This window comes from Eulemur rufifrons, chromosome 17, assembly GCF_041146395.1.
Source record: "Eulemur rufifrons isolate Redbay chromosome 17, OSU_ERuf_1, whole genome shotgun sequence".
Classification (NCBI taxonomy): Eukaryota; Metazoa; Chordata; class Mammalia; order Primates; family Lemuridae; genus Eulemur; species Eulemur rufifrons.
Window position 1 is genome coordinate 40,552,438 of NC_090999.1, and position 27,781 is coordinate 40,580,218.

The 27,781-nt window shown below is 34.1% G+C and overlaps 1 protein-coding gene across 2 annotated transcripts in view; it reads left to right on the forward strand.

Moving 5' to 3' along the window:
- The window catches only part of IPO11 (importin 11), a 172,434-nt gene that overhangs the window by 68,639 nt on the left and 76,014 nt on the right, over positions 1–27,781 (forward strand). For both annotated transcript variants that reach the window (XM_069492182.1, XM_069492183.1), the window contains 8 exons: positions 1,390–1,423; positions 1,611–1,651; positions 2,986–3,102; positions 10,670–10,783; positions 17,087–17,202; positions 23,868–23,944; positions 26,710–26,789; positions 27,227–27,307. In XM_069492182.1, coding sequence (XP_069348283.1) covers positions 1,390–1,423; positions 1,611–1,651; positions 2,986–3,102; positions 10,670–10,783; positions 17,087–17,202; positions 23,868–23,944; positions 26,710–26,789; positions 27,227–27,307 — 660 coding nt within the window. The remainder of the gene's footprint in view (positions 1–1,389; positions 1,424–1,610; positions 1,652–2,985; positions 3,103–10,669; positions 10,784–17,086; positions 17,203–23,867; positions 23,945–26,709; positions 26,790–27,226; positions 27,308–27,781) is intronic.

The window sequence follows — 27,781 nt, forward strand, 5'->3', positions numbered from 1 at the left end:
CAATTAAAAGATGATTAGACATAGTTCATGTCCTCAAGGAGACCTTTTCAAGTTAGCCATTTTTATTAGCAATTATTTAATATTGGTCCCTCTTCCCTCATTGTAAGCTCTATGAGGGAAAAGACTAGGTTTGTCTTACTCAGCTTTTTCTACAGCTAACACAGTGCCTAATAATAGTTACTCATTGAATATTTTTTATCAAATACATGAATATGCTCTCTTCTCATGAGGCCATTTTGTAGTAGAACACTTGCCACAGTGCTTTGCATGTATTACATAATCAGCAAATTTGTGAAATCCAGTTACAAATCTGGAAATGTTCACGTTGTCTTTAGAGACAATGAATAAAAGGAAAAGGCGGGTGAAAAACGTCTGTACTGTAGGCTCTTAGAATCTGTGGATTTGGCAGTAGAGGACTTAACATGTGGCACAAATGCCTAATCAGCATCTCAAGACCTCATAAACTTGTGTAAAATGTTTAAAACTCTTTCTTTCTGAAAAAAGAGTCTTTCTTTATGAAAAATGGCAATTAAAAAAATCAGTTGCTATTATAGGTGTGGAAAGTATACCATCTAAGAAAGTAATGACTCTTAGCCGGGAAATAAATGTTTTAGATATATTATTTTACAGAGTAGAATATAGAATTTAGTCATGGCTTGAGTTCATGTTACTTTGTGTGGAAACTGTATGTTAGCCTATGCCAATTTAGCTGAATAATTCAGAGGTAAAACTAGACAGAATGAGATTATGTTCTAATGATATGATTTGGCCATGCAACATGCTGATAAACATAGAAAAATATGATTTGGGAGGTCAGGAGCTTGTATAAACCTTTCTATATTGTAAACTTTGGGATTTAGAAAATTAGGATACTTTTTTTTTTGTTGTTGTTGTTATATAAGGATTTACTGTAATCAAGGTTACAGATGGGAATCCATGTTCTTTTTTTCTCCCCCTCTTCTTCCTTGTCTCCTGCACTACTGATTTACACATCTTCCTGCTTGCTCAAGCCCACCCTGTTTTCCTGCCTCTTAACCTTCTGTTTTCCTTGGGCATCACATGCATGCTATTTTCCCTCAGTCTCATGCTCTCCACATACCTTATGGCAAATAATTTTTCTCCATGGCAGCACCCACTAGATTAAAGGCTTCTTAGGCAAATTATGGGAAACTGAGAAGAGTAGGAATAAATACTGCTTTATCCTTTCTTTTTATCTCTTGTTGCAAACTAAGGGGACTGTCCTTTTATTTCTAGATATTTATATACTCTGTGACTTTAATACTAATAAAAAGAACAAAGAAAGTGGTTTGGAATAAAATTTTTTGTTTGATAGTAATGATTTTTAGTCATGCTAGAATAATTAAAAACTTACGATATACTTTCTTTTAGGTCCGTATTGAAACAGCTACAACTTTGAAGTTAAATATCCTTTAAAAAATTTAAAAATACGTCATTGTGAAGAATTTTAACACTTTTAAATTGTACATATTTTGTGAAATTAGTTTATGAGATAGTTTAAAATGTAGTGTTTGATTGTTTTATTGTATTTGTTTTAGATATTGTATCCTAATAAACTCATATGTTCTCAGTATTCCTTAACTGCTCTTTACCTGTTGATGATTTTGAATTTAGAACAGATCAATTTCTACCGGTAAGAATATTCATTTCCAGATTGCTTTTTTTAAAAAGCAATTTCTGCTTATGTCTTTGAATATTGAGTGCTATTTTATAGCTGAAATTATATGTATTTGTTATATATTACATACATTTGTTGCTTATTAAAGCTGAGTTGTAAAATGTACTATATTGGATTATTTGGGAGGGTATAACTTTCACTTGTGACTATTCTGGTAACTTTTGTTGGTAACAGGTCACATTTATTCCATTTATTTTTATTTAGCTATTTTGTCATATGTTTTGGAGTTGATTGCCAAATTTTTTCTTTTCTCATGATTTTAAAACATCTAATGTTTTTATTTAATGTGTTTATTACTTTTACTCCTTATGTTATTTCCCTGTATTATTTGTGCATATGTGTCTGTATCCTACACTAGATTGCAATTTATTGCTGCATGAACAGAATATCAAGTCTTACTCTTTTTACTCTTTACTCAACCCCTAGTACCTAACAAGGCATTTTCACATAATTGGTACTCAGTAAGAACTTGTTAAATATGTCATTAAGATTGTGGTGGTAGTGTTTGTTCTTAAGAGGACTAGGTGAGAGGAAAGTTACATGATAAAATATCTGTCTTCTTGTGAGGGTCATAGATGGGGAAATTTTTAGAGTAGTGATTTTTCTTTAATAATCACTGGATATTTTTAGATGAAGCAAATGTGTTTCAGAAATTTATATAAAAATGAACCAATTATCTGAAAGAACAAATATTTATTTTATGTAAGTATCTGTGATTTGTCAGTTTCTAACATAATTTTCATAATTTCCTGTGTCTATTCATAGCCAGACACAAGATATTTTTCTATTTCCTAATAAGAAATACTCTGTCATTCTTACGCTAACAAGTATATATCTATAAAAATGTGTATCTCCATACAGCATATATGAAGGGCCACATAGCTGGCACATAAGTTCAATAATTGATGTTGTTTTTGCTTTAATGAGTAGGTATTCCAAACCAAAACATTTCGTGATTGGCAGCAGGTGTGCATTGAAGAACAGTGACAATGCGCCATTAGTGATTTAGTTAACAGTATGAAATTTAAACACACACAGTTTAGACAGTCTTCCTCTAAACATTATTCAGTTTGTGAATGAATTAAATTCTGAAATGGACACATTTAGCAGCAATAAAGAAAAAAATCACGATCTTACATATTGGCAGCTTGAACAATTTAAAGTTGTTTAGGTAATGCTACAGTTTTGGCTTTCTACTTTATTGCTTTGACATGATTTATTTCTTATTCCATCTATCTATCTATATATATGTTTCTATTTTGAACCTTTTTTTTTTTTTTTACCTGCAGTATTTGGAAACCATGTTCACACTACTTTTTCAGTTACTACAGCAAGTTACAGAATGTGACACAAAGATGCACGTTTTGCATGTCCTTTCTTGTGTGATTGAAAGAGTCAACATGCAGGTAATTTTGCTGTAAAACATGAAAATAAATGTCAGAGAGGTGAGTAGAATACATGTAGAATTTAATACCTTTACATTGTTTAAAAGTTAAAAGATTCATTAAAATGCTTCCAACTTACAGGCTATGTTCAGTTATGTATTATTCAAAATTGACATTTATTATTAGTTTTTATTTGTAGGGATGGGATTTCACTGTATTGTCCAGGCTAGTCTCGAACTCCTGCCTAAAGCGATACTCCCACTTTGGCCTCCCAAAGTGCTAGATATATAGGCATGAGTCGTGGCACTTGGCCTACAGTTTTTAAAAAATGACTAAGAAAATTAAAATATTTAAAATGGAGGTCATAGTCTTTGCTGTCAGCAAATGCAGATTTTCTCTGAAGTCTGTTATTTTTACCGTAAAAATTAAGTGTGTTTTGCAACCTATTACCCATTATATCTACATTTGGCTTAATATAAAAATGATGTGTAAAGTTCTTAACAGTTAAATTATTCATCCTCCTGTCGCACTTAATCTTTGTGAAAAACTGATAATCAAAGAAACCACACTGTAATTATCCTGTGGCTTCTTTTATCCTAGTTGACCACTGCATATCCTTGTTTGAAAAGCACTGAAGCAAATCTGTAAGGTACTAGAGAAAAATAACTCATTTAGAATTCACAGACTTAGAGTCTACTCTTGAATCTGCTATTAGTGAATGCTGACACCTTGAGCCTGTTTATTAATTCTGAAACAATTGATGAGCATAGCTATCAATATTAAATAATGACAGCGTACCAACTTACGTGCTTTACGTATGTATCTCATTTAATCCTCACAAAAGCCTTAAAGTGGAAGTCAGAATTTATTATATCAAACAATCTGAAGCTTTAAGGAACTTGTCAAAGTTCATACATTTTAATGGCATTGTCAATGCTCAAACTCACCATTTGAGTACTGAGTAGCTTACAAATTTCTTAACACTTGGGGTTTCTTATTGTATTAATTACATTAATTCATTTGATGATGGTTTTTGAACAACACTGAGAGTTTGGTTATACGGATAGTTAATTGTGGTGGGCTTATTTTTTTTGATGTGCAGCTGAATTCGATTTGCGAGTACTTTATGGAGAATTTTTACATCTATATTTATAAGGGATATTGGCCTGTAGTTTTCATTTTTTGTTGTGTCCTTTCCTGGCTTTTGCATGAAGGTGATATTGGCTTCCTAGAACGAGTTGAGGAGGATTCTTTGCTTGTCGATGTTGTGAAATAATAATCTCTTTAGTATAGGCACCAGTTATTCTTTGTAGGTGTGACAGAATTTGGCTCTGAAACCATCTGGTCTGGGACTTTTTTGTTCTTGGCAGACTTTTCATTGCTACTTCAGTTTCATTGCTTGACATTGGTCTGTTCAGGAGTTCTGTCTATTCCTGAGTCTAAGGAGGTTGTGTGTTTTCAAGAAATTGTCCATTTCCTCGATGTTTTCAAATTTATGTGCATAGAGATTTTTATAGTATTCAGAGATGATATTTTGTATTTTCGTAGTATCAGTTGTAATGTCTCCTTTTTCATTTCTGATTGAGCATATTTGTGTCCTTTTCTGTTTCTGGTTAATCTAGCAAGAAGACTGTCGATTTTGTTCATCCTTTCAGAGAACCACCTTTTGTTTCATTAGTCTTCTGTATAATTCTTTTATTATCAATTTCATTTAGTTATGCTCTGACTTTATTATTTCTTTTCTTCTGCTGGGTTTGGGATTGGTTTGCTCTTTCTTTTCCAGTTCCTTGAGATGATTCATTAGATTGTTGATTTGTAATCTTTCCATGTTTTGGATGTAGGCATTTATGGCTATGAATTTTCCCTTTAGGACTGCTTTTGCTGAATCCCACAGATTTTGGTAACTTGTGCCCCCTTCGTCATTTTGTTCAAAGAATCTTTGGATTTCCATCTTAATTTCCTCCTTGACTCAATAACTGTTCAGCAGTAGGTTGTTTAATTTGCATGACTTTGTGTACAGTTGAGTGTTTCTGTTGAAGTTGATTTCTAATTTTATTCCACTGTGGTGTAAGAAGATACATGGTATAATTTCTATTTTTTTAAATTTGTTGAGACATGTTTTGTGTCCTACGATGTGACCAGTCTTAGAGAATGTTCCATGAGCTGATGAGAAGAGTGTATATTCAGTGGTTTTGGGGTAGAATGTAAATGTCTGCTAGGTCTAGTTGTTCTAGAGTTCCATTTAAGTCCATCATTTCTTTGCTTATTTTCTGCTCGGAGTATCTGTCCCATTCTGTCACTATAGTGTTGAAATCCCTGGCTATTACGATGCTGCTGTGTATCATTTCGTTTGGATCAAGTACGGTTTGCTTTATGAATCTGGATGCACCTGTGTTAGGTGCATAAATATTAAGAATTCTTATGTTTTCTTGTTGAATTGTTCCCTTCACCATTATGTAATGATCATCTTTATCTCTCTTAACTTTTGCTGATTTGAAGTCTATGTTGTCTGATATGAGAATGACCATACCAGGTTTCTTTTGGTTTCCATTTGCGTGGAATATTGTATTCCATTTCTTCACCTTGAGTCTGAATGAGTCCTTGTGAGTTAGATGTGTTTCCTGGAGACAGCAGATTCTTAGCTACTATATTTTTTATCCATTCAGTCAGCCTATGTCTCTTGAGTGGGGAGTTTAAGCCATTCACGTTTATTGAAAGAATTGATAAGTGGGGTGGATTTCTGTTGAGTAGAACTTTATTGCTTTGTTTTACTTCTTGAGCCATTGTGGTATCTGGGCTCTGATCTTTAGCTTTTGGATTATTTTACACTGGTGCATGTTTATTGTGCTGATCCATGTATAATGCAGTTCTGAGTACTTCCTGCAAGGCCAGGAAATTCCATCAGTGTTTGCTTATCTGAGAAAGTATTTACCCTTCATATAAGAAACTTAGTTTTGCGGAATACAAAATTCTAGGCTGGCCATTTTTCTGTTTGAGAAGGTTGAGAATGGGGCCCCAGTACCTTCTGGCTTGTAAGGTCTCAGTTGAGAAGTCTGCGGTTATTCTGTTGGACTTTCCTTTATAAGTTACCTGCTGCTGCTTTCTCATACGGCTCATTGGAGTGCCTCTTTCGTGTTTACTTTGACCAGTCTGATGACTGTGTGTCATGGTGATTGCCTCTTTGTGATGAGTCTCACAGGAGTCCTTTGAGCGTCTTATACCTGGATATCTAGATTTCTAGCAAGGCCAGGGAAATTTTCCTCAGTCATTCCGTCAAATAGATTTTCCGTCTCTTGTGTGTTTTCTTCTTTGCTGTCAGGGATGCCTGTTATTCTTATGTTAGGCCTCTTTACATAATCCCATATTTCTGGTAGGTTTTGTTTATTCCTCTTGTTTCTCAGATCTTTCTCTTTGAGTTTAACTCAAAGATGTTGTCTTCAAGCTCTCATAGTCTTTCTTCTGCCTGATCTAGCCTATTCTTAAGGCTTTCCACTGTGTTTTGTATTTCCTTGAATGGATTTTTCATTTTTAGAAGTTCTGTTTGATTTTTTTTAAATAATTCAATTTCCTTAGTCAATTTTTCATTCATTTCCCGCATTGTTTTTGTGGTTTCTTTGTATTGGGTTTCTATTTTCTCTTAATCCTTCCTTGCAATCCGTATTTGGAATTCTTCATCTGTCATTTCAATCTTTTTGTTTTGATCATATGAAAGGAGAAAGGAGTTATTGTTTTCTTTTGGGGGTGTCCTTTTTGCTCTGATTTTTCATGTTTCTGGAGTTCATTCACTGATTCCTTCTCATTTGGCCTCTTGGTCAAGACCTCAGGGTGCTAGACTTGGCTTACAGGCCTGTCTCCACGTCCCTGAATATTGATGTCTGAGCATGCCAGGGAGAGGAGTGCTGGTCCTGAGTTACACCTATGGGGTATTTTAGCAGGTTTGGTATACCTCTTGGGTTAGCTCTGACCTGCTGTCTTTACCTCTTCCCAACAGTAGGTAGTGAGTTAGGTTCCCCAGCTTACTCTTGGTGATGGTGGGTGGTACTTGTGAGTGTGAATCAGCCACACCCTGTTTGCTTGGGTTGGAAGACGCTATGTGAAGCATTGTTCTTTCTGTCATTGGTTGATGTTTGTGTGATAGAGCTAGCTGACGAAATGTTCTTTTGTGTCTGTGGTAGACTGGTCCCCCAGGTGAAATACTTGAGTGCTCCAAACTTTGGGAGGCACCTTGTAGCTCCCAGGGGGTTTCTTGATCTCCACCACCACTCGGGACTTAAAAAATTTTTTTAACCCCCTTAGGATAGAGCTGTTGTTAAAATACTTGTTAGACCAATACATACTTGATTTTCATATTTTCAGTAATGTGTTACGAGTGAAAGTGGAGATTTCCCTATGTAGAAACTAACTTATGAGTCTATAATACTCATTGTTCTCCACCCAACAGACACATATCCCAAAATTCTGTGGTAAGAACACTTCACATGAGATCTACTCTCTTCACAAAAATTTAAGTGTACAGTACATTATTTTTGACTTTTGGTACAACATTGTACAGCAGATTCGTAGCGCTTATTCATCCTGCTTACCTGAAACTTTATGCCCATTGATTTAATAATTCCTTATTTCCCCTTCCCCTAACCCTTGGCAATTACCATTCCACTCTTTGATTCTATGAATTTAATTATTTTAGATAACTCATGGAAGTGGAATCGTGCAGTGTTTGTCTTTCTGTGACTGGCTTATTTCATTTAGTACACTATCCTCCAGGTTTATCCATATTTGTCCTGTGTTGCAGAATTTCCATATTGCTGAATAGTATGTATATGCTATTGTATGTATATAGCACATGCTCTTTATTCATTTATCTTTTGATGGACATTTAGGTTGTTTCCACATACTGACTGTTGTGAATCGTGCCGCACTGAACATGAGAGTACTAATAATTTCTTTGGGATCCTGCTTTCAGTTCTTTTGGATAAATGCCCAAAAGGTTGCTGGTAGTTTTAGTTTTCATTTTTTAAGGAATCTCAATACTATTTTTTTGAGGAACCTCTATACTGTTTTCTATAGTAGCAACAACATTTTGCATTACCACCAATAGTTTATGAGGGTTCCAATTTCTCCACACCTTTGCCAATATTCTTTTGTTTGATAATAGCTGTCCTGATGGATGTGAGGTGATATCTCATTGTAGTTTTGACCTGCATTTTCATGATGACTGTAAAAAATTCTTAATTCTATGTGATTTTTAAAATGTTACACAAATAATTGAAATTGACCTGCCCCCAAAACCCATGGGTTATAAATCTTTTCAGAATTGTATATGAACAGTATTTTCCTTTCATGTCTTTTTATTGAAAAATCTCAAATCTACAGAAAAGTTGCAAGAATAAATCAAGACCCAAAAATCCACCTAGTTTCTTCAGTTACTAATGTTTTACCACATTTACTTTCTTATTATCTATCAACATATATAGATTGTTGTTGTTAAACCATTTGAATTTTAGTTGCAGACATTGTGACACTTTACTCCAAGATATTTGACCTCTTCTTCTTAAGAGATATATGCTCCTTTTCCTGCATTACCATAACCATGTTTAGATGCAAGAAACTTAACACTGATGCAATATTGTTATCTAATATCAAGTTAGTATTCAGATTTCTTCAGTTGCCACTGCCAATTAGCCTCCTACCTCCCATTGGAATATGTTTGCCTCTCATGTCACCACACTGTTCACTTTAATTCCCAGGCTTTTTTTTTTTTTTGTATTTTGCAACAGTGACTATGGGTGGTTTTTGAAATATTGTTTTTGAAGCATTAATTTTAATTTAGAACATCATATGTTCTAATGAACAGGTAAGATTAGAAAATAAATATTTTATGGCTTTTGGATACAAAATATGCTTTGGTTTTATTACCCCATTTATAATTTATAGAATATACTTCCCTTCTGCCATTCCTTGGAAAGTAATCCTATTTATTCAAAACCTAAACCGGCTTATTTTCCTTATCGGTATATCATTCAGTTATATACTATTTTTAGTTGAGTGTGAATGAATTAGGTACTCTGAAACCTGTGTTTTTACATATTAATTGACCTGCTTTTACATGCAAATTGGAATGATCTTTGAGGTAGAACACTTAGCAAAATTGAGTATGTGCTCTATAAATATTAACTATTATAATTCAAGTTTTGAAAATAAGATATTATATAAGTTAATACATGAAAATAGGTAATACATGAGTCTCTGAATATTTTATTCAGTTATATCTCATTGAAATATTTGGGCAAATATTTATCCTCTTGTCTTTCTGCTTCCACTTCTACCACTAGGGTGGGGAACAAATCCTGTAGTTATTTGGCTACCCTTTTGAAATATGATGTTTTATAAGTATTATAGAATATAGAAATTCATCCTTTCTGGGAGCAATCTTTAATTTTGATCTATGAGCTTCAAGTAGACAGTACTGAAGCTATGAAGGTCTAGTGTTTGTTTCATCCCTGAGGATACTCTGGTCAGAGCAGTTTCAAAGACTGTGATGCTAAGCCCGGAGCCAGGGTGCTGTCCAGCTTCTGTGTAGCTCCATTTTACTTTTCAAAATGCTCACTGCCAAGCTGTGCCGTGCTTCAGGGTAAATTTTAAAAACTGATTGACTTAATCTATGGTGGACTTCACAAAGTACTTCACCTTTATCCTTTGCAGGTGGTTTTCTTCCCCTGCATTTCCACCATACCTTGTATACACCTTTGTCATCACACTTATCCTTTTTCATTGTAAGGGTATATATGGCTTTCTTTCTTTCTTTCTTTTTTTTTTTTTGGAGACAGAGTCTCACTCTGTTGCCTGGGCTAGAGTGCCATGGCGTCAGCCTAACTCACAGCAACCTCAAACTCCTGGGCTTAAGCAATCCTTCTGCCTCAGCCTCCCAAGTAGCTGGAACTACAGGCATGCATCACTATGCCTGGCTAATTTTTTTTTTTTCTATATATTTTTAGTTGTGCGGATAATTTCTTTCTATTTTTAGTAGAGATGGGGTCTCCCTCTTGTTCAGGCTGGTCTCGAACTCCTGACCTCGAGCCATCTTCCCGCCTTGGCCTCCCAGAGTGCTAGGATTACAGGTGTGAGCCACCGAGCCCAGCCCTATATGGCTTTCTTTACATACTTTTCTTTCCAGTGCCTTGTCCTCAGGGTCTCAATCTGATAATTGTAGAGTGAATGAATAAATGCTGACTCTTTTTAAAACATTATATAATTTCCAGTCAGGTAAGCTGTTTTATTTAAAAAGTAGCAGGATATAACAGCATTGTATATTCATTTCTAAAGAACATTATTTCATATTCATATATTTTATTTCATTCAGTAAATTTCATACTTGTTTAAAATTATTTAAAAATATTTACCATAGGGCCATGGGTATCTATGTGGTATCTGATTTATCTTTAAAAGAATATAGGCTTAATATGTTACATCTAGTGAATATTAAGTATTTGTTGCCTGGGACTTAATAGTGTTCTGTCAGTGTTTCTCAAAGTAAGTTACCTTATTTACTAATAGGATTCTGTTGCTTCCCCTACTCTTATTACGATAGATACGACCGTATGTGGGATGTTTGGTGCAATATTTGCCCCTTCTTTGGAAGCAGAGTGAAGAACACAATATGTTGAGATGTGCTATTTTGACGACACTTATTCATCTTGTTCAGGTAAGTGACTTCTCTACAAGAGTTTTTTTTGTTGGGGGGAGATGGGAGAACAGGGTCTTGAGAGTTTTTTAGGTGGTTTTTTTTTTTGTTCTTTTAAAAAGTTTTTCATTGTTTTTATGTGATTTATGTTAATTGTAGTGAAAAGCTTTACATTTTACTTTTTTTTCATGTATGATCTAACCAGTTTTAAGACAAATTTTGTATGTTTACTTTGGACATTTTTTTGAGGACATTTGAAAAATATTCCCTACTTTTTGAAGATTTATTCCATTAGATGTAGTAGTCTCCAGTTATGATGGATGCATGATCTGTGCAGTCCATTGTACTGTGCATGCCGTTTCCCTGGTGTTCAGGGCTTTTCTGCATAAATATAGTTTATATTTTCACTCTTTTTCCTTGATTTAAAATAAAAGTTTTCCCAATCATAACTTGGGAAGGCCGGAAACAGATAAGTTGCTTTTGAAGGGAGTTGATTTCAGACATTTGACTTTGAAGTGTTGTGGTTTAGGAGAGACAGCGGTACAGGTATTTTAGACACATGGAGCAGCATGTGTGAAGCTCTCTAGAATGTGGTACATTTTGTTTATTTTTTTTTTGGGTGTATATATTAATCAGTTTTACATGTAGATAAGGTTAGGTAGTAGATAGTTTAAGTAGTCGGTTCTTAAAGACTTTTTAATGAAAAGTGACAGCATAGTGCTCCTCCTTCTCTCTGTTTCCTGTTTGATGGGAGAATCTTCTTTTGCTGTATTAGCCAGATCTTTTAGGTTTTTTAATCTTTGTAGCTCAGAGTTAACATGCTCATATTGTTTATTCTTGATTTAAGCATTATAGGCATTATCTCTTGCCTTCCCTGCATAAAAGATGAAAATTTAATCCTTTGATACCTTCTATGTCACTCCTATCCTGCCATCCTCCCAATATAGTTATATTGTAACTTAAGGTAGGTACTATTTAAGGTCTTTGTTTGTGTGACTGTATAAAGGTTGTTGAAGGCATATATCATAATGTTATGATTAATTTTCTTTCTTGTACACGTCTTTCTATTCTCTACCCTTGTATTAATAATTTTGTTTGCTAGCATATAAGTTTTCCATTGTTGTGTAACAAAATACCATAACCTTGATGGCTTGAAACCATATCCATTTATTAACTCATACTTCTGTAAGGCAGAAGTCTGGGCACACTATGTCTGAATTCTCTGATTAAGATCTGATGCGCTGAAATTGAGGTGTCTGCTAGGCCAAGTTTTCCCCTGAAGGCTTTGGGGAAGAATCTGTTTCTACACTTATTCAGCTTGTTGGCAGAATTTAGCTCCTTGATCTGTAGGACTGAAGTCCCAGTTTATTCGTTGGCTGTCAGCTGGAGACTTCTCATATTCCCCAGAGTCCAGCCACATTCCTTAACACATCTTTAATGTTAGCAGTGGGGAAATTCTTGAATGTGAGATCCCCTGAGGCTTGGATTCTGTGAGGTTCCCTATGCAATTAGCCAGGGAAATCTTTTTTTAAAGGGCACATGTGAGTAGGTCAGGCCCACCTGGGTAGTCTCCCTGTCTTAAGGCCAATTGATTTGGGACCTTAATTATATATGTAAAATTTCTTCACAATAATATCTAAGTTAGTGTTTGATTGAATAACTAAGGAATGGTGTGTCTACAATGGGGACCAAGGATCTTAGGTAGCCATCTTAAATTTCTGCCCAGTACACTTAATTTTCTATGTAATTGAACCTATACTCTTCATCTGATTACCTCAGTATGGTCAAACAAACTGTTTTGTTACTTTCATTATTGTGAAGAAATATGAAAAATTGTTAAACACTTTAGTTTGGAATGGTTTTACTTTATACATGTGCATAGCTGTTGTTACTGGATCCCCAATTATTGAAAGGGATTCTTGCCTCTCCTTTCTGTGGGGTGCCTGTTTTCTGTGCCTCATGTCATGTCTTTCTTGTTTTACTCCCTCTTTCTGTTTCTGATGGAGCCTGTGAATAGCAGTGACATTCTGCAAAAGATACATTGGAGGTAAATTTTTTTGAGATTTTGCAGGTGTCAAAATGTGTTTATTCTACTTTCACATTGATTAGTAATTTGGCTGGTATAAAATTCTAACTTTTCTCCTCAGAATTTTAGAGACATTTTTTCTTTGTCTTACAGCTTCCAGTGTTGCTCTAAGAACTCTGATTCTTGATTCTTGAATATGTCACTCCTCCTTCTCTTCTCTGGCAATTTGTATGATCATCTCTGTGTTCCTGTTTTTAATTTCATGATGGTGTGGGTGTGATTTAATCCATTGTTCTGGACACTTGGTGGACAGTTCAAACTGGAAACTTACGGACCTGGGTTTTTGATAACTTTATTGTATTTCACTGATTATTTCTACTTGTTCATGTTTTTCTTTTCTCTCTTTCTGAACTTTTTGTTACTCAGATGATAGATGCTCTGAACCAGTCATTTACTTTTCTTACTGCTTCTTTTCTGCCTTTTCTTCTCTTTGTCGTTTGTTCTACTTTCTAGGGAATTTCCTCAACTTTATCTTTCAAGCTTTTAATTGAGTTTTCTTTTCCCTGCTGTCATGTTTTAATGTCTGTGAGTTCTCTTTTGCTTCCTTGAATAATCCTTTTGTGCAACATTTTGTTTTTGTTTCATGAATGCAGTGTTTTCTTTTATTCTACTGAGGATATTAATGATGTATTTTTTCCAAGCTTTTTGTCTCTGCCTGGTCTCTATTTCCTTCAAGGTGCAAATTTCTATTTATGTTTTATTCTCTATTTTTCATGTTAGATGTTTTAATTAATCATACCTGTTGATCCTGAGTTGCCTGATTTTGTTTATTTACTTTCTATTATGAAAAACTTGAAGCATACACAGAAGAAGGAAATACAGTATAATGAATCACCCAACATCACGATCATCACTTTTTTGTGTGTAAATGTAGGAGTAGGCACTAAAAAGCTGAGTGGAAGGATTGAGTATGTGTGGGAAGCTTGCTAAATGTGAGTTTTTTTCCTTTATGATGATAGGGCTAGGTTTTGTAGGAGACTTTTCCATGTAAATATTTTGAGGTCTTTCCTCATTGAAAGATCCTTCAGTCTCCTGCCTGTTATATACTAATATAATCTTCCTGTTTTATATTGTATCCCTGTTCTTGATTACCTGGTATCCCTCTTGAGACTGTCTGTTTTATCTTACCAGAAAATAGACAACCAGTTTTATGCTGGTTTAGAGGAGGACCAGTTGTTTGCTTATGTATGTGGATGAGATCTTGACTTCCAGCTGCTTTTTAAACACTTTCTGTAAGTTGTCTTATTATTAACACTTCACCTTTACCACCTTGCAAATATATACTTCTCAAAATACCAGGTGCCACCAGTTTCTGAGTCTTTTGGAGGTTCTGTAATGTCAGTCAGGTTGCTTCTTGTCTATTCCGTCACCCCGTTGGATTTGAGCCTTGCTTTCTTAGTCTGCTAAGTCAGTTAGCACTTGTCTTCCTTCCTACCTTCCAAACTGAATTGCTTTTATTCTTCTTATGCTATCGTTGTACTTATGGTTTTAGGTATTTAAAAGAAATCCTCTTATACCCTTTTAGTTGGTTTTGGGAGAGAATAGTAGTAAATGCACATTTGGATCTGAATCTGTCAGCTTTTTTCCCTGATGTTAACATAGTGATTTCTAATACTAGAGTTGTTTGGTATAGCTAGAACATAGGGCATAGAGCTTGACAGGAAGGCTAAAAGAACATCTCTTGAAGTTCAGAGAAAGAGCTATGATCATTTTTAGTTTAGAAAAGTAAACAAGGCATCACTGGGGACACTGGTTTGGAATGGGGTAAAACTAAGCTCAAGGAGAATAGTTAGGAGACCCTTTCTATTAACCATGAAAAAGATGATGAGGGCCTGAATTAAAGCCATGAAAAGATGGGGAAAAGTTTGAAAAACATTGAAGAGATAGAATTAAGGGTTGTTTGGATGTGGGGTGAGGAAGAAGAGGAACCAGGAGGTGGTTGGGATGTAATTTATCACTAGGTAGATAGTGGTTCTTGTCACTTGAGTTAGGAAATGTGGGAAGAGGAACTGTTCTTTTAGGACGACAGTGAGATGGTTTAGTATTAGAGTTTGAGATGCCGTCTGGATGATGATATCCTGCAGTCATTTGATTGTCTGGAGTTCAGAGTTGGGTTGGAGATAATAGGTATGGACATCAATCACTGTGTTCCTGGAACGGGAGAAGAGAGCCAAAGACAGTACCCTGAGAAAGGCCAACAGACAGTACTGTTCTTTTTTTTTTCCTTAACTTTTTTTGAAATAATTATAGGTTGACAGGAAATTTCAAAGATTGTCCAGCAACTGCACGTATCCTCTACCCAGTCTCCCTTTTACGTCTTATGTAATTATAGTATTAATACAATATGATTTTTCCCCCTCTTTAATCATTTCCAGTAGTTTTCTAAATAACTGATGAATTTATTTTTGAACTTTCATAATACTGTAGACAATGTCTTGTAGTTACTGTGGGCCCAAAGAGTGTTCACATTTACTTAAGCTGTATATCGGGTATTAGACATATCTCAAAGCCACTGGATTATAAAGTATTGAATTTCTTCAAGCTTTAACTGAGAGAGTCTTTGTGTGTTTAGCAATTACTTACTTTAGTTTTCTAATGCTGGTACGTTTTGCTTATTGAGACATGTATTTAAGTTTAAGTAGATAAATTCTAATTTTCCAAGGAAATTTTAAGTAGATGATAATCAAAATGAACTTGACTAATTTTTCTTAATGTTCTTTCTTTTTTTGTTCCACAAAATATTGAACTATAGATAGTAAAATTTAACTGAATTTTAATGTCAAATGTTCTACTTTGTTAAACAATGACATTTTTATAATTCTCTTCCTTTGGAAAACTCTTTAATAAGATGTTCCAAATGATTTTTAGTTATAGAAAGGGCCAACCTTATACTTCCATTTAAGGGTAAACTTTATGTATTTCCACTGAAGTGTCTATGCCCCACTTGTAAAGATTGAACTGAAAGACATATGTGGAATCTAAAAAAAGGTGAACTCATGGAAGCAGAAAGTAGAATGATGGTTGCCTGGGGTTGGTGGAAATGTCTTGGGCAAAGTATACAAAGTTTCACTTAGAATGAACAAATTCTGGAGATTTAACGTACAGCATGGTGACTGTTAATAATAATAATGCACACTTGAAAATAGCAAAAAAAGAGATCAAACTTAGTATATATATATGCCATTAAAAGGGGAATACATGTATATTTTGTGGCATTGTAATTTGCTATAAACTATATTGACATTTGAATTATTTCTTAAGTGAGGAGGTGTTTGATAGCTCATTTGTTTTCCTTTCTGTGTTAATTAGATTATAGGTATTATTATGGTTTAGAGATAGATTTTATATCTTTTTTGTTGTCTTCCAGAGTACTTATAGTGTGATACACTGAATCAGCTTCCCTGAGACAGTGATTAGGCAAACAGAAATTTTAGATTAAACCCCTTTTTCTTCCTCCATCTTTGTATTCTTGGCTCATTAAAAATATTAACAAAAGTTCTTCATTTTAAAAAAAGTACATATTTTCTATAAAAAGCACACAGAAAGTGAAAATCTGTTTGCCTTCTTCTGAGCATCGTTTTTCCCTTCCCATATTTAATGAGCATCAACAGTTTTTTGTTTGCTGTCAGAAACATTTTTATGCATCTGTCTGCACATGTATAATAGATATGTAGATATTTTAAAAATTCTTTGACATGTGTAATTTTTATACATACTTCTGTACGTTTTAAATCCAATTTGTAATTAATTTTGAAAATTTTTTCATTCCGTGCCAAATCTTATTTTATGGCTGCTTAGTATTCTAGAATATGGAAGTTCTATAATTTAATTATCTTACTGCTGAGCACTTAGGCTAGGTTCATTTTAGATTATTTAAGTGAGAGTGTTTACAGAATTTAAAATACTAATGTTTATACCTCCTCAGTAATCACAAGGAGGGGAAAAAGAACTATTTCTTATATGTAGAATCTCTTAAAATGTACAGATGTGTGTAGCCTTGGCATATGTATATATTTTTACTGCCATTAGGCAATTGTAAAGTATTTTTTGATTTTTTGGTTTACAATTTTAAATAGAGCTAACTTTGTTTTACTACTGCTTATAATTAGGACCATTCTTAAAATATCTGATTTATTATTTATAAATTGGGTTTAGGGCTTTTATATGACAGATGATTTTTTGGTGGGGAGTGGGACCTTAGAGTGTCTTATTGTAAGTTTTATTTATACTTCCCATAGGGATTAGGAGCAGACAGCAAGAACCTGTACCCTTTCCTGCTCCCAGTTATTCAACTGAGTACAGATGTTTCCCAGCCTCCACATGTTTATCTTCTGGAAGATGGTTTAGAATTATGGTAAGAGGAAAACCTTGATACCATGGATCTTATTTTTTTTTTTTTGTGGCCTTCCCTACTCATGCCAATAAAGTAAAGATCATGTAACAGGGCTTTTAAATACTCAGCATTTAAAAACAAAAACATAAAATTGGTTTTCCCAAACTGGGTAACACAATAGCTCTTTATCTTTTTGTCAGCTGTCACTCAGTGTAGGTTTATGATAGACAAAAGTTAAAGGGGAAATTCCAGTAAGAATTCAGCTGCATTTCATCTTTTGGAATTTGGCATGTAAAATGGGAATTTGATAACTTTTCCAAACTAAAAATTGAGTTAAAATTTCCAGTCTGTTAAGTGAGATGTTTTGGGGGATATTGAGGCATTATTTTCAACCTCTTACTATATCTTACCTAGTAAGTACCTAGATATCATACCTCAGCCCCAAATGCAAATAGTCTTGATTTATTATTTTACAGAGTGAATAGAATGTAGTATTAAGAGGTTTAAAGAAAAACAAAAACAAAAACACAACTCTGCTTCTGTGGCAGCTCAGCGCCACAGATGTTTGTTGACGGCCCACTGTGTGTAAGGAACAGTGCTGAAAAATCCTTTTGTTTTATTAAGCTCATCTTACTGATGGCAACAGTTTTCTTCAGAGAAAATCTTTCAATAATACATGAAAGGTTTACGAATCCCAGTTTATAAATTGACTATTATAATTAAAAAAGCAAGTCCTAGAAGTCAACCCATAGAAAAAAATGAACATTTGTTTCCCTCCCTGCCTGCCTGCCTCCCTCCCTACCTCTTTTCCTCCCTTCAGAATTTCCTTCCTTTGGAACTTGCTTCCTTCCTTCTTTCATTTTGCTTAGGTGTTCTAGAATTAACAGTTTTGGTTCTTAGAAATAATCTTTGGTGCAAATTACAAATTAATGATCTATATCAGAGTAGTAGAGGAACACATTTAAAACTTAACTAGGTAGGTATTTAATAAGTTGCAATTTGGGTTCCTCATATTCTTTTCTAGATTATATTGTTTGAGCTTAAAGGGCGTCTAGAAAGTTTGGTTGTAAATTAGCATGTTGTTGAAATCTTTTCATATATTAATATTTATATTTGTACAAGGATAGATTGTAGATTGGAGATTGGCAAAACTTTTCTGTAAAGGGCCAGACAGTAAATATTTTAAGCAGTCCAAGTCATATAGTCTCTTTAAGAACTACTCAACTCTGCTCTTAGTGTCAAAGCAGTCACAGACAATACGTAAACGAGTGGACATGGCTGTGCTCCAATTAAACATCATTTACAGAAATAAGTGTATGGGTAGAATTTAGCCCATGAACTGTAGTTTGCCAACCCCTGTTCTAGATAATAAATTAAAATATTAATCTGTGGGCCGGGCGTGGTGGCTCACGCCTGTAATCCTAGCACTCTGGGAGGCCGAGGCGGGTGGATCGCTCGAGGTCAGGAGTTCGAGACCAGCCTGAGCAAGAGCGAGACCCCGTCTCTACTAAAAATAGAAAGAAATTATATGGACAACTAAAATATATATACAAAAAATTAGCCGGGCATGGTGGCGCATGCCTGTAGTCCCAGCTACTCGGGAGGCTGAGGCAGTAGGATCACTTAAGCCCAGGAGTTTGAGGTTGCTGTGAGCTAGACTGACGCCACGGCACTCACTCTAGCCTGGGCAACAGAGCGAGACTCTGTCTCAAAAAAAAAAAAAAAAAAAAAATATTAATCTGTGGCATCTAAGTACTTTTTTGTAAACATATAGATACTATATGTTGTTGAATATTAGAAAAAATTTAAATATGATAAAGAAATAGACTCAGACTTGTCAGTATTACAAACTTAATATATTGTGCTTATTAAAGTGTATAAATTTTCAAAGGATTACATAAACAGGTAACAAAAATGTACTGCTCTGTTAATGGTAAATTTTTCCCCCTTATCCTTTAGGTATATGTAAATGAAAATAATTAGGACAAATTTTTTAAAAAATTACTAAATTTATAATAGTTAAGTTTGTCTAGATTAAAGAATTGGGGCACAAATTTTTTCATATATTTTTCTTAGCGAGTTAAAGCTCATATTTGGAGTTAGATATGGGTGCCAATCCCAGTTATACCACTGTATTAGATGTATCATTTGAATAAATTATCCTCTTTTGAGCCTCAATTTCCTTATCTGTAATATGTGAAAAAATCATTCCTACCTCACATGGCTGTTGTGAGGTCGTGATAGTTTGCCAGCATAGTTAACACTTTGTACGTAGCATTTAAAGCCTGAGAATATATATCAGGTTGCTTAGGAAGAGAATGGCAGATAGAGAACATTTTGGCTAGGGCAGAACCCTAATGAACTTAACGTTTTGAGGACACAAGGGGAGCCATCTCTGAAGACACAGAAGAGCTATGTACTGATGTAGTAGGAAAACCAAGCCAAAATAGAAGAATATTTCCTAAAAGACAGAGTGGTGGCCTATGTCAAATGTTGCTGATTTTCCTAGCAAGATTACAGAGAAGTGAAATTGGCTACATGTAGATGATAGGAGAGTTTTCAGTGGAGTTCTAGGAAGTGAGAATTGGAGTGGATTGAAGAATGAATTGGGGAAAAGTAAATACAGACTGTGAGCATTTGTAACTTCTTTGAGAGCTTTTACAATTAAGAGGAGTATGGAAATGGGGCAACAGCAGGCTGGTGAGGGGAATGCAAGGTCTAGAGGCATAAAGTGTAATAGTTATCTCAGTTTGAACTTATTAGGGGTAATCAGTACCAGTTGATGTTTGTGGTCATGAATACATACTGAAATTCTTGGACCAGGTATGTCAGGAGTCCCCAACCTATGGTGAGTTGTATAACTATTTCATTATATATTACAATGTAATAATAGAAATAAAGTGCACAGTAAATGTCATGCACTTGAATCATCCCAAAACCATCCTCATTACCCCCCCAAACCTCATTCCTGGTCCATGGAAAAATTGCCTTCCATGAAAATGGTCCCTGGTGCCAAAAAGGTTGGGGACTGCTGAGATATGTCATCCCCTTCTCTGCCATGGCTGCTCCTTATTTTCCTCTTGATCTGTCCCACTAGAGATTTGTTAGTGTTATTTTGGCTTGATTTTCTTCTTCTTTTTTTTTTTTTCTTTTTTCAAAGAATTGGCTTTGCTTTTCTTTGTTGTATATTTTTTTCCTATTTATTAATTTCTGCTCTTGTTTATTATTTTCTTGTTATATTTGCTTTAGGTTTACTTTTCTTTGTCATTTGACCTATATTCTAAGAATTAGCTCAGTTTTCAGCCTTTCTTCTTAGTAGAAACATGTAATTATTATTAAATTATTGAGTAATATTATAAATTAATTTATATAAAATATAATTTGCAATTGTAAATTATTTTTAATGACATCCTGAGGTTGTTCCTCCATTATTAGTTTATACATACTTCTTTTGGTTTTGATTTATTATTTTTGTTTTTCTTATTAAGTACTAAAATATTTAAAGCTGAATTTCTCTTGGAGTATAATTGCCTATTTCCCATAAGTTTGGATATATAATGTCCTTATTTTTTATTTTAGTGGTAGCATTACAAGCTTTTTAGTGATTTCTTTGGCCTGACATTGTTTATTTCTTGCTGTTATTAAAGCAAACAATTCAGATATGGATTTATTACATTAGAGTTACAACATGTGGCTTATACAATTTTTTTAACTTAATGTGAATTTTAAGGACTAAGGCTCCATTTTGGTAATATATTCACAATATTGTAGCAGTGATGGTGTCAAAGATACAGATTTTTACATAGATTCTTTTTAACTTGTCAGTTGGGTGGTTCACATTATTATTTTGCTTTTTCTTCTTGACACTGATTTATTATAATATCCTATTTAGTTTTCTGTGCCAGTGTCCCTTTTTATTTGTAACATTTTTGATCTGTACGTTTTAAAAAACATTGCTCAGTATGCAAAATTTTGGTATTCTGGTACTTTTATGTATTGTTAAAATGTTAAATATGGTATTTAAAATCTCATGTTTTAATGAAGCATCATGTTATTTAATATATGTACTCAATGATTTATGTTCCTTTTAGTTCTTTTACATTTAAATTTTATCTGGCATTAATATTGTCATGGTTTATTTTGTTTAGATTTGACTTAACTATCTTTGTTCGTCTTTTACATTTTAGCTTTTCTGTTTGACATTTACTTTTGTCTTCTATAAAGAGCAAATTTTTATCTTTTATGTTTTAACTTAACCAAAGATACTTTACTTCAATAGAATTTTAATGTCTTATATTTATTTGCTGAAGTGATAGTCTGCCTTTTTACTTTATGCTTTCTCTTTTCAATATTTTTTGTGGAAAGGTAACACTAAATTTTATATTTCTCTAGTCAAAGATCTACTTACATAGCTTTATGGAATTATTAATCAAAATAGTGACTTTCCACCTTTTTGGTGGTAAACAATAGTGCTTTCACTTTGTCTGCGTCACTTCACCTTTCCCTGTCTTCGTTAGTTTAATCTGGAGTTACATACCCTGTCATTTTTTTTTAAGTAGTTTAAATTCTTCAGGTTTTTTCCCCTCTTTTGAATAGCATGATTTATACTGTGGAAGCAAGCATAGGAAATGAGAGTGACAATAATCTGAATGGGCTTTAAAGGTAGTGACAAAATGAGAGAGAAGAAGCAAGCTTCAAGTAGGTCCTTAATCTGGACTTGTTGACAAGGAGAGTATGTTTATTGTGCTTTCTGTTTTCTTTACTGTATTAATTATAGTGATTTTATAGTAAATTATAATGTCTGGTAAATCAAGCATCTCTCTTCTACCCTCTCACCCCACTGGTCTTCCCATCTATATAACATTTTCTTTTCTTGGGAAATTTCTTGTCTGTTCTTGGCCACTTGCCCTCTATATCATTTACAATCAACTCACTTAATTTCTAGGGAAAACCCTATAGGGATTTGAATTGAAATTGTTTTGATTCTGTTTAAAAATTTAGAGAGAATTGGCATCTTTATGATGTTGGATTTTTGTGTCTATGACTCTGAGAACATCATCCATTTACATCTTAATGTGTGTTTTGATATATAGAAAGTCAGTTGATTTTTATATGTGCATTCATATATTCAGTGACCTTGTTGAACTCTCTTGGTAATTTGAATAATTTGTCTATAAATTCTTTCTCCCTCTCTTTCTTTTCTATAGGTCATTTTTAAAAATAGTAGATACTAACTTTTTCCTCTCTTATGCCTATATCTTTTATTAACACACTTGGCATGTTATGTGAAAGGCCCTCTATATATACACTGAATAAATGTGAAGGTAGACAAGGTAATAGAGAGTGTTTTTAGAGGCTTGTTTCTGCCTTTTTCTTTTTTTTTTTTTTTTCTTGAGAGAAAGTCTCACTCTGTCACCTCTGGTAGAGCGCAGTGAAGTTGTGGTAGCTCACTGCAACCTCAGACTCCCTGTGCTCAAGTGATCCTCCTGCCACAGCCTCCTGATTAGCTGTGCACAGGCCACCACACCCAGCTAATTTTTCTATTTTCAGTAGAGTTGAAGTCTCCACTCTTGCTCAGGTTGGTCTCAAACTCCTGGGCCCAAGCAGTCCTCCCACCTTGGCCTCCCAGAGTGCTAGGATTACAGAGGTGAGCTACCACGCCCAGCCTTGTTTCTGCTTTTCAAGAGAATGGTTTCAGCATGTCATCATTAAGTGTGTTTGCTGTGAGTGGTTGATACTCCCTTGTCAGATTAAGGAAGTTCTTTTCTATTTATAATGAGTTAATGTTTTTATAGCAAATCCTAGATTTTGATAGGATTTTCCCCCTTTCTTACTGCTACTGTGACAATCATAGGTTTTCTCTTTTATTTCTTTGAGGGTGAGGGGAGGTGAGTAGATCGACCAACCATACACTTCTGTGATAAACTACAACTCCTATATGTTATATTTGTTATACATTGATTGATTTATGTTGATAATGTGATGAAATTTGCATGTAATTGGCCTTTGTTGTACTTAGTTCGTATTTAGCACTGATTGTTTTACCAATTTATTAGCCCAGTTTCTCACTGAAGGACACATCAATTACATTTGGCAGAGGAATATATCAAGAAAATCAGAACAGCAAAATAATTTTTATCCCTCCATGACCAATCCATAGTTATTATGCTTTTGCTTTATCATTATACGTTCATTACTATAGATATTTAGTATATACAGTCTTCCCTCAGTATCCACAGGGGATTTGTTCCAGGATGGTTGCACATACCACAGTCCACATATATTCAAGTCCCTCAGTCCGCCTTGCAGACCCTGGGTATATGAAAAGTTGACGCTCTGTGTACTTGCCTTTTTCATCCTTTGAACTGTATTTTCAATCTGCTTTTGTTTGAAAAAGTCCTTATATAAGTGTACTTGTGTAGATCAAACCTGTGTTGTTCAAGGGTCACTTATAGTTACTTTCCCTATCACCTTTGCTATGTATGTAGAAAATAGGACACAATTTGTAGTAGGTTTTTAATTTTTGAGGTATTTGGTAATTTTTTTCATAGAAAGATGATTTTTGTAACTTACTGTATTGTCTACTTTCTTTCTTCCTTTAGATGAGACCATTTTTTATATTTAAGTTGAGTTAATGGCTTTAATGGGCACGGAAAGTGATTTAATCATCTGTTTTTTCTTTGTAGGTTAGTAACATTGGAAAACAGCCCATGTATTACACCAGAGTTGCTTCGTATATTTCAGAATATGTCTCCCCTTCTTGGTATGTGTTAAAACATAAACTTATTGATGTTTTTGAATGCAGCCATAATTTTGGGTCATTATAGCTAGCTGACTTTCAGTTATACCTTCTCTTTTGAGTAAAGTCCCTGATATTGACAAATAAGTTGAATGATGTTTTAATAGTTTCTAGATTTTTCTGTATAACTTTTTAGAATTATTTCTGTTTATTAAAAGGGAGCATTAAATAACCTCACCTAGTGAGAAAATTTGTAATAAAACCAGAAAAATATTCTTAGGAAACTAATTACAAATTAAAACTGAATTTTGCCTGTTAAAATGTCTATGTTTGATAGCAGTTTCATAAACTATTTAGAACAGCGGTCCCTAAACTTTTTGGCACCAGGGACCGGTTTCATGGAAGACAGTTTACCATGGACGGGGCAGGGGTGAGGGGGATGGTTTGGAGATGACTCAAGCACATTCCATGTATTGTGTACTTTATTTCTATTTATTATTATGTTGTAAGGTATAATGAAATAATTATACACCTCACCATAATGCAGAATCTAATGCCACAGCTGATCTGACAGGAGGTAGAGCTCAGGGATGCTAGTGATGGGGAGTGGCTGTAAATACAGATGAAGCTTTGCTTGCTAGACAGTTGCTCCCCTCCTGCCCATTTCCTAACAGGACATGGACCGGTCTGTGGCCCAGGGGTTGGGCACCGCAGATTTAGAAGACAATATTATAAAATATAGTATAATGTATTCTGTACACTATGGTTTTATCCCACTTTTTTTACAAAGGGATTTTGTGCTATCAGTTGTTCACAAATGATCTTTCTATATATTTATCTGTATTAGCTAATGCACCACCAAAAAAATAAAGTTTATTAAATATTAGGAAATTATTGTTTGTTGAAGTATTATGAATGAGCTATAAAATCATGAAGTTTAATGGTTTTTAAGCAACACTTTTGATACATAAACCAATCTGAATATGTATTTTGGAAACAATGGTAATAAATCCATATTTTTCTGTTACATATCAGCTACCATTCTCAAGTATGTAATAGCATAAAGTTTTTAAATAATATTTTGTTTGTATCGCTGTCTTGTGTGAGAGTTTACTAGTTGCAGGTTTATACCTTAAACTTATAGTGTATTTAAAGAATTATGTAGGGTGCTATTTACTGGCTCTGTGATTAATTTGCAGTCTGAAAAATATTTTGTTTTGATCGTTTATAAACTACAATTCATATTGTAAAACTTAAGTTTTCAGGGTTATAGAAATTCAGGGATCCATTCTTCAAGACTCTGCCATGAAACATCTTTAATTTGTTCATTAGAACTTTGGGTATGCTAACTGAATAGTTTAATGTTGTCATGAGAGGACATTTAGATACAAAAACACTAGGAAAAATGGCATAATTATTATGGTGATATTTGAAGACTTTTTTGTTTTGTCTTGAGAATGTATTCCTACTTAGAAATTTTATCAGAGGCAAAACTATTACTGAGGTATAATGACACACCAGAAAAATAGTCACCCTTTGAAAATACTAGCAAATGTGGGCTAAAACACAATTGTTACTAATTTTAAAAACTTACTCTATCCTTATTTGTTGGATGACCATGATGGCTAGATACATGATTACTCCTTCACATTTTCTCTGAATTTTTTCGTTCTTCTATCCTATTCCTCAGAGTAAGGTGAAATCTTAAATCATAAACAAAATAACCATTTGTTTTCCAGCAAAGAGCCATTCTAGTTCCAACAAATAGCCATGCTATTAATCATCTAGCATCCACACAAAAGGAAAAAGATACTAAAGACGAAGTCGGGAGCAGTAGGCATTGGTCTTCTAGAAAAAGTTGTGTCTTTCTGTGGTCATAGAGAAAAGAATAGGAAATGCCCTTTTCAATTCTCTGTGCTCTCTGATGAAGGCCTTTTTATTTCTATTTTCCCTAACTTGGAGACCATATGCAATGCCATGCTGGGTAATCCACATGCTGCTTTATACTTGGCCTAAGACTGGAAACCTTAACCAGGCCCGTTATCAACTTTGTCGTGAACAGGATTCAGCTGCTTTCACAACTGAGTGATTTCACAGAGGTCTCACTTCACCTTTGTGTTAATATTCCACCCCAAGTTCAGCATGCCTGGCCTTTACAATGTACAATTCCTTTAGCGTGGTGGGAGGTGGAATTGGTAGCCAGAAAGAAGAGATTTAAACAAAAAAATGTATGACTAACCTTATATAACCATATGACACCATTTTTAGTGTAGCTTTAGATTAGTGCTTTAGTGGAGTTTTGCCATAAAAAGCTGTATAGTTGATGCATAATTCTTGTCAAATCAGTAAGGACTTTTATGTGTTTAGAATAACATCTGGCACATTGTAAGCACTATTTAAGTGTTTTGCTATTATGTTTATTACTGCTACAGCTACTCCTATTAACATTACTACCATTTTAAAAGAAAAAAGATACTACTGCCAGACTGGCACTAAAGGCTTAGTTTGAATTGAAAGGTTGGGTCAAATGGTTATCTACCTTTTTTCTGAAAGGAAAAAGAGGGCAGAGTTTGGTCTTTTTCTAAATTGTTTCAACTACTGAAAAGTAAATGAGATAGCATTAAATTATAGGTTGATATGAGTTTTTAGGTAGATATCTATGGATACTGTAGTCTGAATAGCACTCTGAAAAGATTTGTAAAGAAGGATATATAACTTAGTTTGAAATAAAAATGAATCACTTCATTTAAACTAATTTGTCCCCCGCTTGTTGAAATTTGTTTTGGCAGAACTTAGTTCAGAAAATCTCAGAACCTGCTTTAAGATTATCAATGGGTATATCTTTTTGTCATCTACAGAATTTTTACAGGTATGTTGCAGTAGTTTATGCATTATAAGGAGTTATTTATTTATTTCTCATTTGAAATGAAGAGGTGTCTTTTCAAAGTTTAAGATTTGTCTATTATTTTCAGGGTGTTGGGGAACGGAACATTGACTGTGAACATTCCTCACTGCAGGGCAGATGTGATGCATACAATTCTATTGTTATTTAATACAGAGAATGTGGTATATAAATAAATATATCTTTATATTCTTATAAGAATCAGTATATCAATAAACTGTATTAGGTATAATCTTTTTTTCTTAACTTTTCCTAAGAGTTCTAATTGAAACTTTATATGCTTAGACCTTTATTATTTATTAATAATCCTTAAATAGATTATAATGAGTCTCAAATTGAATTTATGCTTTTTTGATATTATGGATATATTCTTATGTATATATTGATTTTTGATTGAATTTCAGACATATGCAGTAGGTCTATGTCAGTCATTTTGTGAGCTGTTAAAGGAAATTACTACAGAAGGTCAAGTTCAAGTGCTCAAGGTATTGTCATCTTTGATGTAATTCTGGACAGGGTGTTTTCTTTTTAACAGTATTCAGTTGGTTTAATGCCACTGGACAAGAGGTCTCAAATTTGAAGGTGCATATAGATTACCTGGACATCTTGTTAAAATGCAATTCTGGATTTGTAACAAGGTCTGAGCTGATTGAGATGTTTCTTACCTTGAGACCTTACTTTGTGTAGCAAGGATTAATTCTTTTATAAATTGTCCAATGACTGGTGATATATGATACTTCTCACGCCTTCATTTTGTTAGTCTGCTTTTGGGACAAACTTTTCCCTTTATAATTTGGTAGTTTCCATTTGAGTTGGCTATGATAGAGTACCAAGTTTGTGGACATCATCTATATTTAAGAACTGAGCTAGGCATGGTGCCTCACACCTGTAATCCCAGCTACTCAGGAGGCTGAGGTGGGAGGATTGCTTGAGTCCAGGAGTTTGAAGTTGCTGTGACC